General features: G+C 32.8%; 1 protein-coding gene across 6 annotated transcripts in view; it reads right to left on the reverse strand.

Moving 5' to 3' along the window:
• Positions 1-2,546: 2,546 nt before the first annotated feature.
• LOC137931236 (four and a half LIM domains protein 2-like) overlaps positions 2,547-20,039 on the reverse strand; it is a 230,379-nt gene continuing 212,886 nt past the window's right edge. For all 6 annotated transcript variants that reach the window (XM_068774657.1, XM_068774655.1, XM_068774656.1 and 3 more), the window contains 3 exons: positions 5,517-5,686; positions 4,773-4,959; positions 2,547-4,136 (listed from right to left, as the gene is read on the reverse strand). In XM_068774657.1, the coding sequence (XP_068630758.1) occupies positions 3,979-4,136; positions 4,773-4,959; positions 5,517-5,686 (515 nt within the window). In that variant the 3' untranslated portion in view covers positions 2,547-3,978. The remainder of the gene's footprint in view (positions 4,137-4,772; positions 4,960-5,516; positions 5,687-20,039) is intronic.

Genomic DNA, 20,039 nt, shown 5'->3' on the forward strand with positions numbered 1-20,039 from the left:
TAAAAAAATATTAAAATTGAAATTTAAAAGTTATCAGATCATGTTGCATTAAAGTTTATACCAAATCAGTGGTTCCCAAAGAGTTTAATTTCACGGACCCTTTCGCTCCGTGAACTTGGCTCAGATGAAGCTGTAAAAGCCTTCGGGCTAACAGCACCTACATCAATAGAGAATAAGTAAGTAAAGGGTTAAAGATGGTGGTTTAATTCCCAGCTCGCTTTATGTGAATGTGTGTGTCACAAACACAAGTAGACCTGTGTATACAGCGCTGATACGAAGTAGGTGTAATATAAAGCAACATTGGCACATTTGTTGCAAATTATTATTTGTTTGTAAAGATGAAGTTCCATCGTGATTTTTATTTATCTTATGTCGCGTCAGTCAAACAGGTACAAGTGATGTCATGTTTAATGTCAAGTAACATAATTGTAATGAATTTATATAAATTTATTATTACCAAATAAACAGCTTTCTGTCAAATATTTGCATCAATTGGTTTGTATTAATGATCGCTTGTAAATATATAAAATGGCTACCTGTTGTCGTTTTATTACCGATCTTTTTGATTAACCCTTAACTGCTCGCATGGGGTCAACGCATTTTCGCGTATCGAAAAAATGCACTTGCAACGGTTGGAACCTCCCCGCACGCCCGCTAGCCTCCTAATATGCGCTAAAGAACATACTTTAGCGCCGTTCAGGCTGCTGCAGGTAAAGACCACGCCGCTGCTCTCTTGAGCCGTGACCCTGTGCGAGTACTTACGTAACTTTTTTGAAAAAGGTAAGTTTTTTATATTCTATTGTTTTTATTTAGATATTGATATTACTTTAAATGAAATATTATAGTAAATGATAATTTCTATTGTTTTACTGGTTTAGAATTTTTTTTTGTATTTTTCGTACAAATATGTTATTTACATAGGTCTTTTTTTATTCCTCAGTTATCAAACATGGATGCAAGAGACGAACGTATTGCACATTGGCTACTGGATGTACCTGATGTCCAAAATTCCAACCAGTTCCCTCTTTGGATTTCAAAAAACAATGAGCGTGCTATCCTATGTACCAAAGCCAAATAAATCTGTGATATTACTGCCTTCAATGCAGACGTTGACCCAGTGTCTGGTGATAAGAATAAGCCTGCTATAATTACTTATTATCATAGCACAAAGGGTAGAGTAGATACTAATGACTAATTGTGTGGGACATATAATGTTGGAAGGAGAACCAAACGTTGGCCATTAGCATTATTTTTTAATTTTTTGAATGTTACATGCATAAATGCATTGGTTGTTCACAAAGCGAACACAAAATATGTACGTACGCAAGAATAGACGCCTCACGAGATGAGGCGTCTATTCTTGCGACAACTTGCAACGGAACTTGTTGAAAGTCATCAAAAACGTCGAACCAACGTCAACGCAACTCCGAAAATAGTAAAAAGGTGGCTATTGGAAGTACATGGTTGGAAAACCCCACCTGCTCCACCTGCCACTAAACGTGGGCGGTGCTATAATTGCCCGAAAAAGAGTGACCGAAAAGTATCCACAAAATGCAGTAAATGCAAAAAGTTTTTGTGTAATGAGCACTTCATTGTATACTGCCAAAACTGTAATAACGATGATTGCCATAGTTCCTAAGTATTCATGAAATTTTAATGCATGATCTCATGTTGTGCCAAAAATGTTCCTTATTGTAGAAGTTAATATTTTAGTTATTTTTATGGCTTAGAAGATTTTATTTTAAGTTGTGGTTTTTATGTCTTATAGATTAAATAAAGTACTTTCATAATTACTATTCGCTTGTTTCAAAAAAAAAAGGAATCATCAAATTTTATCCATACAAATTGGGGTCACCACGGACCCCGTGCGAGCAGTTAAGCGATTTTATTCGTGCGAGTAGTTAAGGGTTAAGAGACTTAATTTTTAGCTCAACCACTTCGGTCCGGGTGTCGACTATAGTCGACGGGCACAGGTGAATGCGCATAGCCTGTCTGTCATCTGCCGCGTGTATGATGAGTGTTTTACATTAGAAGCGGATACAGATAAACATTATGTTCACCTAATGTTATTATATATAATAAAGTATAATTGCAGAGATAGTTTAAAATTTCGAGTTTAAAAATCGACCAAAAACCTCTGTTTTCTTTGACGTCTTTTTTTTTAATAAATACGCTTTTGCATACTACAGTAGTTCCTGCGATACTAGACTACTCAATCTATCTCTATAAGTAGAGATGTAGTCCCCCCGCCTTTATTAGAATATAAATTGAGTTTTTTATAATGAAATTTAAATTAATTAATAGATATATTTATAAAATCATTTCTTTATTGTTGAGATGTCAAAGGGTTTATTAAATATTCTGAGATATCTATAATTGGCATTGCAATACGTATTCTTATATCTACACTCTTTTTATACTAAATGAATCTACTTCAGAGCGAACATATGTTGGTTCTCGTTGAGAAGAAATAATTATTGTTTATTTTAATGTAATAAATACCTCCTGTTTCACTGTTAGTAAGGTACGTAAATAACAACTCACAATTATGTTATTTTGAATAGTTTTATTTTCGTTTCATAGTTTATACAATCTATGGGTAGATAGATACAAAGATTAATTAGATCAGATCACACAGCTAAGCGGTTTGAGTGTGTACACGTCATAAATATACTTTCAACATTAATAATTTAACCCTTAACAAATAACCTTTATAAAGTGATCCCCAAACACGTCGTGGTCTTCTCAATGCCGAGGCACTTCCGTTAACACTAGGTAATATTACAATGTAAAAATATCGATAACATTCAATTACATTATTGTAACGACTTTCTTATTCGAGAACAAAAATATTTTTATTAACTTTATTAGTAGAAACTAGTTGACGCAACGTCGCTCGTAGTGTTAGGAAGCGGGGAGAGCGCGTCTCCCGTACAAAATAAATACTTAAATATACACATACTATTTTTAAACTCACTTACAGTTACAATGTTACGCGATGCTCCAATGTCCACCGTCCGGGTGTACATGTAGCATTAGACATGAAGTCTACCCTCCGCTATTATGATCGCTAAACAAAATATATATTCTCGAAATTGACTTAGATATGTTATTAAGGCAACGTGTGAACTGCACTAGACGAATTGACAATATAAAAAATACCTAACGATCTACAAACAGCCAAAGCAATATGGAGTCGAGTCCACGGATGGATGTTTCGAATTAGTAACAACGGTTAAATAACCAAAATATATAAATAACTTAAATAAAAATTCGGTAAAAAAAAGAAAGCGAAATTAAATACTTTATTTGTGCATCCACATTTTTTTTGTGATTTTCGTGTTTTTTATTTATTTATATATAAAAAATATCGTGAAAGTGTTATTTAGGGTCGGTCCCGGTGGTTTGGGCCGTGGGTCGGAAAGGGTCTCGCGCCGCACCGCGGAGGTCAGGAAGGCACCAATCCCGCGCTATAGCTACCAACGGTAGGATCGTTTGGTCGCTGCGCAAGCACAGAAACATTATCAATGTATGTACGTGTGTGTACACATTAAGCAGAAAAGCCACGTGTTTGGACCGCACAGAAGTTACTCTACCAAAAACATCTAAAAATAGTTTTATATCCATTATAATTTATAACACACTTCGATTATAATCATAATTAACGACAAGCCTAACTTCTGTTAGGTTGGCATTATATATCTTATTTTATATGTTATTCAACTAAAGTGCGGTCTTGGCGTAATGTTGGCAAATTAAATCGAACTACCCGCAAAAAACATTTGCATACATTGTTATTGTTCGCGACGAGAAGCATTAACAGCACACATCTGTCTTGTTCGTGTCATGTTATTGCTACCTTTGTTAATAAGCAAACAGGGTGGATATTTGATAATGAAGGTAGTTTGAATATGGGCGCGTGTGTGTGGGTGTGTCGAGTCGCATTCGCGGGCGCGGCGCGGCGCGAAGCTGACGTATTTACATGAGCTTCTGCTTGGCGCACTCCGGGCAGATGATATCCTGTCCGTCGGTGATGAAGCCCTTGCCCACGAGCGACGTCTTGCACTGCGCGCAGATGAAGCAGTCGTTGTGCCAGTGTCGGTCCTCGAACGAGATGAAACGCGTGCCGCCGATACCTGAGCGAAACATAAATGTAATATTTATAGGAGCAGAAATCTTTAAATATACTGTCATCATTTTGAAAGTTACAATTGTTACAAAGGATTTTATCGGCCCACATTCTATTATTGTTGATGCCGATGAAATCATTATCATATCAGCCGTAAGACGTCCACTGTCCATATATACCTCCTTAATAGATTACCAATAAGACAGGTTGAAAACTGCCTGCCCCTGCGTTTAGCGTTTTTTAAAACCTTGACAAGATCCACCTTGTTGGTGGACATCTTACGCTAAGCTTGACGGTCTGTAGTCTTCTGCCTAGAACCTTAAGGCTTCATCGACCATTTGTTCTGTGTGGTATGTGGCCTGCTCACTTTTACTTTAAGTGACCATTTCGCTAGGGTAAAGCTGTTGCTTTTGTTCGTCTACGGATCACATTCATGATTCTATTCTCATTCCAGATTCAAATAAAGGTCATTCATTCATACATTCACGTTCAATAAAGTAGAAACTGGGTTTGAAAGGAGTAGAGTAAATATTAAATAGTATTTAATTTAATTTTAATTATTAGTAAATATTAAACTTCATTTAACTCCGGTTTAAAAATAAAAGAATGATGTCTATAGCTTATGGATTGTAAATACACTTACCAGAGATGGGCTTGGAGCAAGACGTGCAGCGCTTGGCAAAGAGCTCGCCGAAGCACTCGGCGCAGTATGGCTTGTCGTCGCGGGAGGTGAAGCGCTGCCCGGCCAGCGAGGTGTCGCAGTGCGTGCATGTGAAGCACTCGCGGTGCCACGGCTCGTTCTTGTACGTCACGCCGCCTTGCGTGATGATCTGTTGTACAAATAATTTTTTTACTGGTCATAATCATCAATCCAAAAAGCGGTCAGTATCTGAATTGTCCATTAAAGCCGAGATCAATATGTTAAAATTTCTTAAATAGTTCGCTCAAAAAGTTATTAGCTAGATTTTGTATAATCTGTAAGACATGTATTGTTTTACCTACGAACATTATTATTCGCTGTCATTAGTACATATGTCTCTTATCAGTTTAAATATAAAATCCAACGATTAACATAATATTGATCTTTCGGAAATTGTAAAATTTAAACATTGCCATAAGTGGAGCGTTGATCCATTTAATAAATCGTGAATGTTATTATATTTAATTAACATTTTTTTCGTAAATTTAGAAGTCATTAATGTGATCGATTATTGCTATTATTAATCTTAAATAGTATGTACTGAATGGCTTTGGTAACTGGTGATATATAACTTCACATATAGAAAAGTAAATTAAAAATTATTTTTAATTATGTTTAAATTGTTATTCACATGTATGGTAGTTCACGATAATCCTGCTAGTGTCCAATAGATGGCGCTGAGCTCACCTTGTTGCACTTAACGCAGCGCGTGGCGAACTTGTCCTCGTAGCAGCCGGCGCAGTAGATCTCCTGCTCGCGCGGGATGAAGCTCTTGGTGCCGATCGGGTTCTTGCAGACCACGCAACAGAAGCACTTCTCGTGCCACTGCCTCGTCTTGTACTCCATCTTCTTAGTGCCTGTGATCAAGAAAAGATTATAATTTAAAAAATGTATTATTAACTGTTTAATTATATTTATCACACATATATGGACATAATTTTTTAAAAAATCTAACATGCTTCTTATACGAGCATATTGCGTTTTGTAAGTATTGTGAATACTTTTTTTAAACAATCTTCAGTAATAAACGAAAGTTATTCGACTTTTAATGTATTGTTTGCAAACCTCTCTTCAAAAAAATAAGACAAAATTGTGACATTAGAACAATGATAATTTAGCCTACAGAAGAGATCGAAATGACTATACCCCGTCGCCAAACTGCCATTCTGGCGATGCCTGTCGTCCATATTTCTGCCATTAAAATCTTCGAGTATCGATATTGTCCTGATACGGAGTTTCGGTGTGTTGGTACAGAATGTCTTTTTATTACAACTTATTACGAATACCATCTAACTAAATATGCAGACGAGTGGAAAATGATAGAGAGAAAATTGTGCCCAATAATACTATGTACGTGATTGATATATATTTAAAAAATCGTTATATCAATGTTTAAAAGGTGCTTAACAAAGCTCATTCGAAATAATAAATATATGTTTAAATGATTGTAAATAATTATTTGCAATTAGCAAGTTTTTAATTTAGCTTCTACCACATAGTTTTTCTTTATCACTTAACCTTACAGTTAAATATGATGTACATAATTCCTATCTCATTAAATGTTCGTCCATAAATATAAAAAGAAAAACAAGTGATAGAATACTGATAATATATATATAATAATGACAGATATTTGCCAAGCTATGGCCGTTTTATAGTATATATCTGCACGAAACACAACGTAAACTCTGGAAGGTCGAAGTATTATGTTAATTATTGAATGTTTCATACAGTTGTCTCTGCATTCCGTCAGAGTTTACCCTTCCTGTGCCATGCGCGACTCGAGTCACGGAATCACAAACTAGTTTGATGGATTAACCGCGGTCAACACACCCACGCGAATTGCCGCGGGCCAAGGTCAGGCAAGGTCGCGGCACGCAGCTGTCACCGATTTTTTTTTAATTTTAATTCATTTTGTTTGCTGGCCATTCACAGCGTCATTGAGTTTGAAGGTGGTATATCACCGAAGGCGTTTAACTAAGATGTCTTTAAAGTAACTAAGAACGCTAGTTCCGTCGAGGACCACAACTTAAGTTTGAAGACGGCAAATCCTTCATTCGTTTAGGCGATATATGGCACATCCACCTTTGGAAATAGACAATCGACTCATTTGTCTCTTTCCAGGGATCGATGTGCAATATTTATCGCCGGGTACCGTACTTCGCGCCACGGTCCCTGAGAGGATCGAAGTACTCTTGGTTTATTTAAATGTCAATTCAAATTTGTAAGTGATAAAAAAGACGCATGACTTTGTTCGTTGGCTCCTTTAAAATCATGGCGTGTTGTCCCTTATTGTTTTTTTTTTATTGAGCGATGCCATTATAGGGGAGCTCATTGATCATTTCTTAAAAGAATGCCACAAGAGTACTCTTTGAAATGGTTGAAACGATTTTGACGAGATTTATACTAGTAGGTTGGTGAAAAAATAAGGACCTTTATTTTAGAAAACTCTTAGACAAAAAAATAAACTAGTGTAAATAATTTTTTTGTTAAGTTCCACACAGACGAAGTCGCATTTTTGTACGTTTTATCAACAACGTCGTTAACACAAATATTTAATTAAAAACAAAACGTAGCCTTTTTAATCTGTATTTATTTGATAATACTCATCGCTCAAGTCACAGACATTATGTAGCCGATACCAAAAAAGTAATTAAATGAACGACCCCGAGTTAATTGAGATAAAAGCGAAAACGGCGGTCGCAATTAGCGCGGGCCTTTTGAAGTCCGGGCCCGGGTCGCGGCCGACGGATGGGTCGGCACTGCAATGCGCTAATTCACCTTCGTTACGACGAATTTAACAACACAACGCACGAGTTCACAGTTAATCATATACAACGAAAGTACAGACACATGCATAATATCTTGAGCCCGTACTTTCGGCGTGATATTTTTATGTATGAGGCGGACCGGACAGTTATGTCGCTTTCTTAAATTAAATTCACACGACTATATTTTTAACAAGTCTCTATTTCTAATCAATAATATATTCACCTACGTTATCATCAACCTTTTCCCATCTAGTATGCAAATTTTCAATGCTAGAGCGGTAAAAATCAATCACATTTTCTGTAGAATATATCGACAGAAACTGCTTTACTTTCCGGTCCCCCTAATAAATAATAATGAAGAAAGCAACAGAGATTAACCACTCATAACATAAGTTAAAGATTGTCAGTAGATCAGCGATTCCCAACCTTTGGTACGTGAAGTTTATTATAGCGAAAGTATTGAGAAGTTAAAACGTTTTGCTTAAACAAACGTTGAAATGTAGTTAGTGGTTAGAAATTGCTGCCACCATATTTGAAAACTGTGTATATATGTTGTTTGTTCCCTGGACATCATTAAAAAAATAATAGTTTCATTATTAATTTTAAAACGAAAATTATTTACATCATACTAAAGTGCTAGGTATATTTGACAATTAAATTGACTGCAGATGGACATTAATAAAAACAGAATACATTTTGGTTGGTAAAGGGAAGGGTAACCAAAAGTTTTATCAACAGGACACGGGTATGAAAAAGGTTGAGAAACTCTGACATAGATCGTGGGTTTGTACTACAATAGACTATGTGTGGAGTTATGATATCACCGTTACATTCGAACCGCGTTGGAAAACATCGCTTGTAAACCGACATTTTCTAGAAACAAACAAAAGATTACCAATCTGGGATGTATTGTTTTTTATTTATTTGTCTACGTAACATATACATATAAAACACACCCGTAGATTTGTATCGCAAAGATCCGAGTGGTATTTTATATTTTTTATTAATGTATATTTTTATATATGTTATATAAACTATTTGCGAGCGATGTAGAATCTTCGCAGCGTGTGAGAATATGGGAGAAAGTGTTGCTTCAGCCTATTTACGTCCACTACAAGGCATTGGGCTTCCCCAAAAATGTCCATGGGGGATATACCATAATCGCCACGCTTTGCAGGCGGGTTGGCGATCTCAGTGTGGTAATAAGGTGAAGTTAACCATGCCTATCCTCTGGAAACTTGTTTGTGAGTAACAATCCTATATAAATGATGCATAAAGTATGAATTATATAAAATTGTATCTAGGGAATCAAATCCGCGACCTACCATCACAAGTCACAGTCTTCTACCACTGGGCTACTACTGCTCAATAGCGGGAGGAGTGAGTGTAAAATACAATACGTGTACATGAATATATACGTTACACCTGTGTGAATAGCATTAATCCTTCAATAGTCTTATAATTGAAGTTCGAAAATAAAAAAAATATTTTTTATTAACTAATATACTATGAAGAACTCGTGGTGAATTATGTTCGTACTGTTTTGTTAAAAGTATAGTGTTTTAATGAAATAGTAAGTATGTGTAACTTAAACATATAGTAAACTATGAATTCAATAAATACTCTTTTGTTACAAAAGAGTTTGGATAGTTTTTTTTTTTAAATAATCGAAGCGAATACACAAGCGTGTTTTTCTGAGTTTGAAATTTTATGATGAATTCATATCTTTTACAATCAAATTAATTTTATAACTTCAAATCTATTATTGTACATATTTAGTCTTTTCATGAATATTGTTTACAGAGAAAAACATTTTATTATTCTACGTAACATTTACTACTGCTAGTGGGTTATTGTAATAAGTATGTATAAAACCATTAAAATTTTATAAAGCTTATTCGAAGATACATTTTTATCGTTGGCAGCACACATTCTTTCTATGGAAAAATCTTCACAGCCAATCACATAATAACATATAATGACGTTTAGAGCAAGCTTTACATTATAAAACTGATTTTAATCCAGTGAACTAAGATCAGGACTTGACGATGACTATAAAATCGCATTACATTTATTAACATAGTACAGGCAATACGATTTCAATTTGATTATGGTATTATATTCTTACAGAGTAAAAAAGATAGCGATAGAAGAGCGTAATAAGTAATAAAAGATAGAGCCGGAACTGAATAGCAGTAGGTACCGCAATCTAGGCATCTGCACCGACAATAATATAATGAACGCGCTGTCGATTCACTTCCAGACAGAATCGTCCGCCATTTATAAAGGCACGCGCACAAAAAGGCTTTTCTCTATCGCGTTGCTACATACAGTTTAAAAAAAAATCTCTTATTCACTTCTATTTAAGTTTATATGTGGTCTATTTAATATGCGTATTCAATAATACTAATCTATTATCAAAAATAAGAGAAATCATTTCAAAATGTTATAAAGAGTTAATTGTATTTGTGTGTTTCCTGTCAAATAAGTGATCATTATCATTTCATCCGAAGCACGTCCATTGTTGACATTGGACTCTCTTAAAGATTTCTAATAACACTGGCTGGAAGCTCCCCGGCATTCATAAGTAATTTTATAATGAAATAACTTATAGTTTTGTTCAAAAGTATGCGAATTTGCTTTTCTAACTAGAAGGATCTTCAATGGAGATGTATATATAAACAGGCTAATAGTGGTTTAATGTCATCATTCCAGCCGTATTATGTCCACTGTTCGATATAGGACGATTCCATTGATTTGAACCAGAAAGTGATCGAACATTTCAGAACACAGAAGTTGCACTAATGCGTGTTAGCATAAATGTGCAATGTGATCACGACTTTGTTGTACCCACAGTGATACAAAGTATGGCGATGTCGTGCCGTCGATATATCGGAATTGGTTTTGCGTCCTTGAATAACTTTATTCCAGTTGCATGTGGCAACGGTGCCGCGATATTTGCGTAGTCCACGCGATATCTCCTCAAGGTTCAATGCCCAGATATTTGTTTCTAATCCTTGGATTCATATTTAATTCATTGATTTTATTTATTTCCTTAAACTCTAGTTCGCTTTTCAAATTTTTTCCTGATTTAAATATAACATTTTCAACATTTTAAGATGTGTATTATAAAATTTTATAAATAAAGAAAGATTAAAAAAAAGTTTATGTAAATTTAAGCGCATTGCGATCAAGCATCGTTAAAAAAAAGAATTTGCAAACGTCTACAGGCAACGGTAAGGGGAGAGAATTGTAAATGGGGGTACATAGAGAGATGCATGGCCGTGTACGTTGTGCCGTATTCATGAATTAAATAGAAAAAAAAGGAGGTGCGCTTTTTGCTGACAACTCGAATATGAAATTTTCTGCCTTTATTTTGTAAAAACAAGCTTTCAGAGTGTGATGCATTTTTTAAAAAAACTGAATTGTAAACTTTGGCGAAATCAGTTTGTGACTACATGGATGACAACTAAATTTTGTACAAAATGATCAATTATAGATACTCGTATAAAAGCTTTAAATGAGTGGAAAAGTTTTCACACCTACTACCAATCACTTTGTATAAGGTGATCACTCTGAATTATGTTACATATATATATACTAGCTGATCCCGCAAAAGTTGATTTGCAAAAAAAATTAAAAGTTTTAATTAACAAATGTAAGATAAGGGTTGATCGTAGAGGGGTGAAAATTTAGGTTTGTATGTATTTTTGTATGCTGTATCATAATAAAATAAAAACCAAAAAATTGTCTAAAAAATTAAAAATAAAATTTAGGGGTGGACCACCCTTATCACTTAGGGGTATGGAAAATAGATAGTAGCCGATTCTCAGACATACTGAATACACATGTAAAATTTGGTAAAAATCGGTCAGGCCGTTACGGAGGAGTTCAAGTTCGAACACCGTGACACGAGAATTTTATAAATTAGATATATTTAATTGAAATGCGACAGACCAATGACTTTTAGCAGTACAGAGTATGCAGGGACAAATAATACACAATAATTACATTCAATATGAGGTAATTCGAATTTCGAACACTCTTTTAATTAATATATTACCATGGCGTTATTTATTATTACAGATAGCATTGCTTTTTGATTAGGTTGTACTATGCTATAATTGATAACACATTCACTCCTTTAAAGTTGTATAACATCGTGTAAAAGGGTTTTTTTTTAAAACTGTAATGTGTTAACGATATGAACAATCAGCTTATGATGGCCAGTTTCTCGCTATTAATACTATGAGACCTAGCAACATCGCGTTAATATCATCATGAGATACTTGATAAGTTGTTATCAAACGTGGATACGACAACAATACGAAGTGGTTCCCTATTGCCTTGCCATAGAGTAGAAGTACTAATGAACTGATGCGTTCTGTAATCCCAGAGTCCCTTTATAGTACTCGTACTAGAAAGACCATTAAAGGAGTTTTTAGTACCACATAACCGTTTATATTTCCCAAAATGAGAGTACTTTGTCTACAAAACGGAGAATCCCATATTCCAAAATCAAAGATAGAAAGAGTGTATGTCATTAGTATAGTAATTATTAGGCAACGTTATCTGTGTTAAGTATACTAATGACATTTTTCTTTCGTTTACGAAATCTTTAATGATTTCTTTTGACCTGGCTTACACTGTTGTGCAAGTGGAATTTTGTAGATCAAGCAGGCTCGTGTGGACAGAGCGCAGAAGGCGCTTAGCCCTAAGCCTCTTTAAAGGTAGCAAAGCTCGGGGGTTCCCCAAGGAGCCTCGGACCGCTACATTTCAAAATTACTAATAACTAGTTGTAATATATCTTTTTAACCAAAAACTTTCCTCAGTTGATTGTGTACGATTTCATATTGAATATATTTCATAAGCGTTTAAAATTTAACAGTTATTTTGCTTAATAAATTAAATTTCAAAAGCTTTCGAAAGTGAAGCCCGACGGGCGAGTTTAACTACATTCAAGGTGCACTTTCACTTAGGAGACTTCTAATGTTATATCTATCCGTAGACAACATTTTACCGGTAAAAATAGTCTGCAATGTAACCGATAAAAGCACTGAAACAGCGTATAACATATCATAGTGAAAGTAATCGTATGGGTAACTGGATATTTTCGGCGATTAAAAACAGTTCATTAAAAAAGTTTCACTTATTACCTATATTACTTTTTGTTGTATATTTATCTAATAAACAAGATTTGGCTGTATGGACTTCGTTCCTTTGCCTTTTTCAAATAAACAATAGAAGCGTCAAAAATAGAAATATAAGATTTAATAGCTGTGTTTAATTTGACAATAAACCGTAAATTGTTAATAAATTAAATATAATGAAATACTTCGATTTTGTTCCTCGTTTGTTACAAGACAAGCGATTTTAATTTATTAAATTTTTATTAAATTATTTAAATTTATATTCCATGCCGTGAAATCGGGAAATAGTTACCATGTGAACCTTTAGACTTCCACGGCTGCTCTAATATATCTAATATGCCTTACCCATTTCTATTTAAAATTTGATCTAATAAATTAACATATTCATATATCCTTTCTTATTCTTGATAGATTTTAAATTGTTTTCTGCGCCACGCCAACATTCCGAACACGGACAAATACAATTTTACGAAAAGGCATTAAAGTATAATGGGAAAACTTATTCGATTGTATACAAGATAAAGTTTCCTTTTGAACGTATCGCGTGATGGAAAATGACATAGTACACGTAAATACCCGCTGTCGAGGCGCCTGAACCCACGTTCTACTACTAAAACTACGGTACTTCCCCATTTTCACCATTTCATCCATTGATAAAACTAACGGGTGTTATATAAGATATAATATTTTATTGTGAAGATAAAACTACTAAAAAATATTACTTATTTATAAATGAGTTACTTTTTCAACTGGATATGCATTTAAAATTATTAATACGTAGTTTTAATATTATGTTTCAAAAGCACCGTTTTTTGACAGGGTTTGTATATAAAGTTATAACATTAAATTTGATGAAAAATGACATCTTATTCTAGTAAACCTTTACTAGTCCCACTGTTGGGAGGTTTGTTACCATATTGTAATCTATTGGTCCAAGTCTCTTGAGGTAAGTCAGTTTAGCCAAGTTTATCTAAGTTGACACTACCGGTGTCAAAAGTGTGTTATGTTTCATAAGTTATATCTTTATTAATTAGCATTGTTAAGCGAATTTCATAAGTCATAAGTTGACTTAAGTTAAATTAAGTCATAAAGTCATAAGTTGACATAACATCAACTTGTGACCTTAAATAGTTTAGCTTAACTTAGCCAAAGATTTATCCACAAGCAATATTAGAACCGGAGGACCCAGTGATATGAGTGTCATTGTTCAGCAAAAAAAAAATGAAGGCAGCTTCAATAACATGATAAATGATATATTAAATATGAGACCTTTTCCGGAGTTTATTTACGCACAATGTGGTATACAAACGTAGTTTCTATATTAAACCAATACTTTATTTCTTTTATGTCAGACACGTAAAATTTTAAATCAGTGACACAGGAAATAAAATCGATAACAATATTAGAACTATACTCATGACCAAAGCATTATCATACAAGTTGACATCGAAGCCTACGTCAATGGTATCAGTAGGTCGAATGATGTCAGGCTGCGTGGGATGTACTCAAGTCAATACAGATTTCTTCGCTCGTCAAAAACTGAACAAGGCATTTTAGTAGTTTACGTAATAAGCTTAAAGAGTTTATTTGCATTTACGTATTTGTACAAAAGGCTTTACAAGGGAGATCGAGCGTGTAAATATTTTTGTTTGAATATTTTTCAAGGATATGTTTACATTAAAATGCCTTCAAAAGCTGATGGATTTAAAGTACATAAAAATTGAAAGATGTTGTTTAAAAATACTGGCTTATGTACTCGTATTAATATGGAATACTTTTCTAACGTCCTTACCCGAATATATAACATTTTTGGTCATTTTATAGACCATTGCAATGCTGAGGGAATCTATAAAAACAATTATATCTATATAAACAATTTCACTAAATAACTATGACCTTCTGACTTTATAAATCTATGAAACTTTACGAGGGGTGCCTAACTGCACTAATGGTCCGACAGCTTTTCGTATTAAATACTTCAAAAAAGCTCTGAGTATAAACCGCCAGCTCTTGGATAATATTGCGTTATAGTAAGCGCAATAAATAATAATGCAAGTAGCGAAAACAAAAATTTACCCACTTGCAATTAGTAACTGTTAGCAATAAGTTCAAAACTGACTACTAAAGAAAAATTATAATCACTAGCAAATTCTGTTCAACTCTTTATACATTTAAACACAAATAACCGCATATTAATGTATAAATATATTTACTGCCTGTATGGTAAGATTTTTGTTGTTTATGCGTTTTAATGTATTATTTAATTATTTCGCTATTTAAGGAGAAGGAAGCTTACGGGTATAACACAGTTTATGACTAGTGCAGCTGCCATATACAATTCATACTAGAAAAAAAGATACTTTAATTGTTCCATAAGATATCTTAGACCTTTCTTTTCTTTGGTTAAATTTTTAATTAAAAGTATATTATTGATTAAATATTATAATATTAAAGACCATTTTAGTGGATCGAAATTTTGTGGAACTTGGTTTTTTGACTCATTACATTGTTAAATTTGTCAAAAGATCAGCAATTCAACCCGGTGGTAGCGTAATATTTATAATCTTAAAATAATTGACAATTTAAATGTGCGTGTAAATCCCAACTTGAATTAAGATTTTTTCTTAATTCTTTAGACATATAAATAAAATGACTTATTCAGATATTAATACGACATTAGAATTGAAAATACAGATTGTTAGATATTTATCTGTACATTATTACTATACAATCATTATGTTAAAATATGTGGTAAATCCCCGAGAACTGCTTCATTGATCATTCCATGCCCATATTTAGTCATAATCCAATATTACGTAATGAGTCATCGGAATGATCGATTCAATTCTCGCATTCGATTATTCGAAATGCCGTTCCGTTATTTCGGGATACATGCGTTGCGGCAAATAATGCAAATCAAACTAACGCACACCTGCATAAAGCGCTGCGTAGTAAAAACGATAACGAAAATTTGCAATGCATTGTTTCCTGCCAGCAATTCCAAAACGTAATAATTCATACACTACAGGTTGATAATAAATACGTGTAATATTCTTAAAGGGGTGAATGCATAGTTCATTTGCTGTCAATTTATGTGTAGTATTTATTACTATAGTATTTAGAGTATTAGTATTATTGGTAGTAGTATTACTATGGTATCCTGATTAAAAAAAGGAACAAATAATAAAAGATATGAAAAATGTAGGTTACCACATATTAAAAATAATTATTTTTTTTGTGTCCCTTTTGATTTTGTAGTGCCAGAAGTTATTGACGGGTTGCATATCTACAGGATATATTAATTAATGTACCGTATTTTAGAGGAATAAATATATAAAAAGATTATTAGAAATAGGTAAAGCTTTTTCCCTTTAAAGATTTTTACAAATGTTTCTCTAATCGCCTCGTGTTTTTCTTTTCCAGTCAGATTCATTAAGTTTAATTTCTCATGCACTATTCACAATTTCAAGTTTAAGCAATTCTCGTTGAACCGTGTGTGAAACGCAATAAAATTAATCATTGTGCAAAGGTTGCACGAACAGATGGCGAGCGGTTCGCCTCAACCTCCGACTCCTTATCACGCATGATTAGCCTTAAAAGCGAGTGCTTCACGAATCGCGTTTACCATATACGTACCGATGTAATACTCGAAGGGAAAAGATTTAATGTTATTACATTTCTTATTAACGTCTACTCCAATTACCTTCGGCTCACAAATGTGACAACATATTCATTATATATTTTATAATATTTTTTAAAAGCAAGGATAATAGCGTCGCACAAAAGGTTAGCTTTTTTGGTGGACCTTATTCGAGGCGGCAGGACAAAAACAAAGATAGGCTATTTATACTTTTCTTTAAGCTACTTAAATTAGTAACTTTAGCTTTTATATCAAACTGAGCTCCTTTTAATGACATTGTTGGAACTAAAAATAATACTATGAGAGTTTTGAGAGAAAAACTATAATTATTTCTCAGCAAACTGCCTCTCACTTTTATAACAAACTCCCTCGTAAAAGTAGAATTAATGTATTTGTATTATCATGTAATATATATGATTAGTACATAAAACAAAAGTTAAAATGATGTAATGCGAAGATTTTTAAGTGAAAATTAAACTTCTTAAAAATTCAAGTAATTTAATAAACTCCTCTGTTAATACTCTACTAGTAGGTTAGTAAAGTGAAAGAGATCACATAAAAACCCATCTGCGTAACTAGTGCTATGTTCGATAACGCATTTGGAAACCCAGTTGCTTTTTGTAACTTGAGGGATATATTTACAGGCAGCTCATTTTATTTTAGTATAAAATAGAGATTTCCAGGCATAATCATTTGGATATACATCAATAATGATATATAATAAATAATGTAAATAATGATATAATGATATTTATTTAAATCACACTTATTGTTAAGTCTAAAACAATAAGAATTGAATAGGAAAGATAACGCAGTCGTGAGTAATGAAGAATAATCAAATTTCGCCTTTTGTTTATAACGGTTTAATTAGCTCCGACAAGTGATGTACATTCTTTTATCGATATTCATGTAAAATGTTTGGTTTTATGTTTCTATTTTGAATTTTCCTACGTTTCAAAGTAGGAATAAATAAAGCATCGTAAAACTTGCAACTCTAGTTTCGCGTGCAACGGTTTTATACCAACGAAAATAGTTATATGCCTGGCTTCGCTAATATAAATACTGGTCGGTAAATCGTCTAATCTTGTTGGCTATGGAATTATAAATAAACGAAATGGAATGTGTGAACTATTTATGTAAACCAATGTGCAGTTTATTCTTATAACCTAAAAAGAGAAAAAGTCTTTCTTTTTCTCAAGCACTATTTTAAAAATTACCAGATAACAGTTATATATACTAATATATGTATATATACAGTAATTTATATAATTTTTTATAACAGCTTTCACATATCATGTTTCGCTATATTGCTTAATCTACTTCTAAGTTACCACAAATGGCAAATAATCCAAAAAATATATTACAATATTTTTAACTAATTTTTTTTTAATTCAAAAGGCTTAATCTAATGCAATAAATTGTTAATGTATTTATTTATTCCTATTGCACTGTTTCTAATAGCCAATCATTATTATAACATTTATTTGTTTACAAATTTAAACTGTTATAATTAAGCATTTGGAAACGCTTTGTTTGAAGCAATGCTTTATTTTATTTGCAAGCTGAAACTATGTTAACATAGGATATATCGAGTTATAATGAAGTATTCTATTTTAGAAATTATTTTACAGAAACAACGTGTTTAGATTGTCAATATTTATGCAGGAATATCTACATTCCATCAGTAAAGCAACTATTAAAATTATCAATCCATACTTGTTCGCTTTGGTCTTAGCAATATTCCAGTGAAAGGCGTTTAAGATATATTTATTATTGAAGCACTTTAAGCTGCATCGCCCACTCGCTCACGATTCTATCTAAACACGACCACGGACAAACTTCCCACGTACCTCACACTGTTCAAATATACATTGTACAGATTAATAATATAAAATAATCTGTTTTATATATAAAAACTTTTTGCTATTTGTCTTATTTTAAAAAAAGAAATTGTCTTTCTGTGAAAATCTCTATATTTTATTACTATAATAAATATTCCTGTAGAATATTCGAGACGTATTTCAAAAATATTTATTTTGTTTAAAATCAACGGCTCAATGTTTTGTATTATAGTTAGGGCGAGTTAAATTAAATTTTTATACTAAAGATTTGAAAACTGTTTGTGTTTCTATGACTTGATTCCAATAGAACAGAGCCATTTGTCATACGTCTAACGCATAGAGGTCGTATATGTTCTTAAGAAAAGTAATATTGAAGAGGGTTACCCCCTACCCATAGTGATAAGAGGTGCAGATTTGTCGCCTGCATTTTCTTTTTGGGGGCATCTCAAGTCTTTTATAACTCGCCACATTCTGTATTGAAGAAGAACATTCCAGAAGAAATCGCGACTGTTTCAATAGCTAACTTAAATGTTTAATTTTAAAATCTCCACTACATATATAAAATTCGAACGAATATATTATATTTTAAAATAAATAATGAAGGAATAAATTAGGCTCATTTCTTTCGGATGTACGTGTAATACGTGCGATTTACATAAATTAACAAATTATTATATTTGTATTATCAATTTTACATAAGCGTGATTATTAAACAATTGATGAAATAATTGAACAAGTGGAAACCAAATCTGACGCAACTTCATGGTTTTCAATTAATCTACCGAGTGTAATTTATTTAAGAATGGAATTTTTTTTGATAAGATTATATGCGTTTGGTTCGGTCTAAAAGAACAATGAATCGTAAAAACGTTCTGTTAATGCTAAATAAATAAATCTCGTTATGGTCATATAATGTCAATAACATAATAGGGCCTTTCATTTATTATAAATTATAATTAAAAAAGAAACTTTTGACAAGCTAATATTTAACTAATTATGAACAGATCCAGAAATTCAACCATATTTAATGAAAAAAGATCGCCTTTTGTTAATTAAAAATTAGACAATAACACATAACTTCACCTTCGAAAAGTCAAGTTGTTGATATAATGATGTACATTTAATTATACATTTATACATACTATTATTGGTCCAAATTTTCTTCAAGTACTACTGGCAGGTACAGGCTATAGATTCTATCTAGAAGAGTCTAACAAGAAACTGGATAATAACTCTTTTAACGCGAATTTTACAATTTTTTCATCACATAAATGTTTCTGTCCCATTAAATAAGTATGGCGTAATCCTAGGAATGTTTGCCTCCTACGTAATCTTTAATATAATAATATGATTTATTGATTGACGTTTCCTTAACATAAGTTTTGAAGATTTTCACGGATAAATGTAAAGTTGGACAATCAAACGGCGTAACGTATGTAATATTAAAATTGGAACGTTTTGTTACAACCAATTTTTTTAGGTGAATAAACTTTTAACCAATGTCAATGTTCAGTGTTGAATAAAAAATATCCGGCGAATAAATACAAAAGTATACATTCAATTTACGTACAACGAATTTCAATAGCATCACTCTTTATACCGTTTAAAAGGAGTCACGACTCACATCCATAAACCGCTGCTTTGAATTTACCCCGGCTATAAATAAGGGATATTTTTTTAAAGAAATGGCGGTTCTTTGCATAAAACCTAACGACTCGTAGATCGTTGGGCATTACTTTCTATTCGTATTTAACTTTCGTATTAAAAATTATCATTACAAATTTCAATAATTTTTTTATTCTATTATT

Source organism: Battus philenor, unplaced genomic scaffold, assembly GCF_028537555.1.
Source record: "Battus philenor isolate CCGP_79_NKW_IND1 unplaced genomic scaffold, ilBatPhil1.0.hap1 SCAF_7, whole genome shotgun sequence".
Lineage (NCBI taxonomy): Eukaryota > Metazoa > Arthropoda > Insecta > Lepidoptera > Papilionidae > Battus > Battus philenor.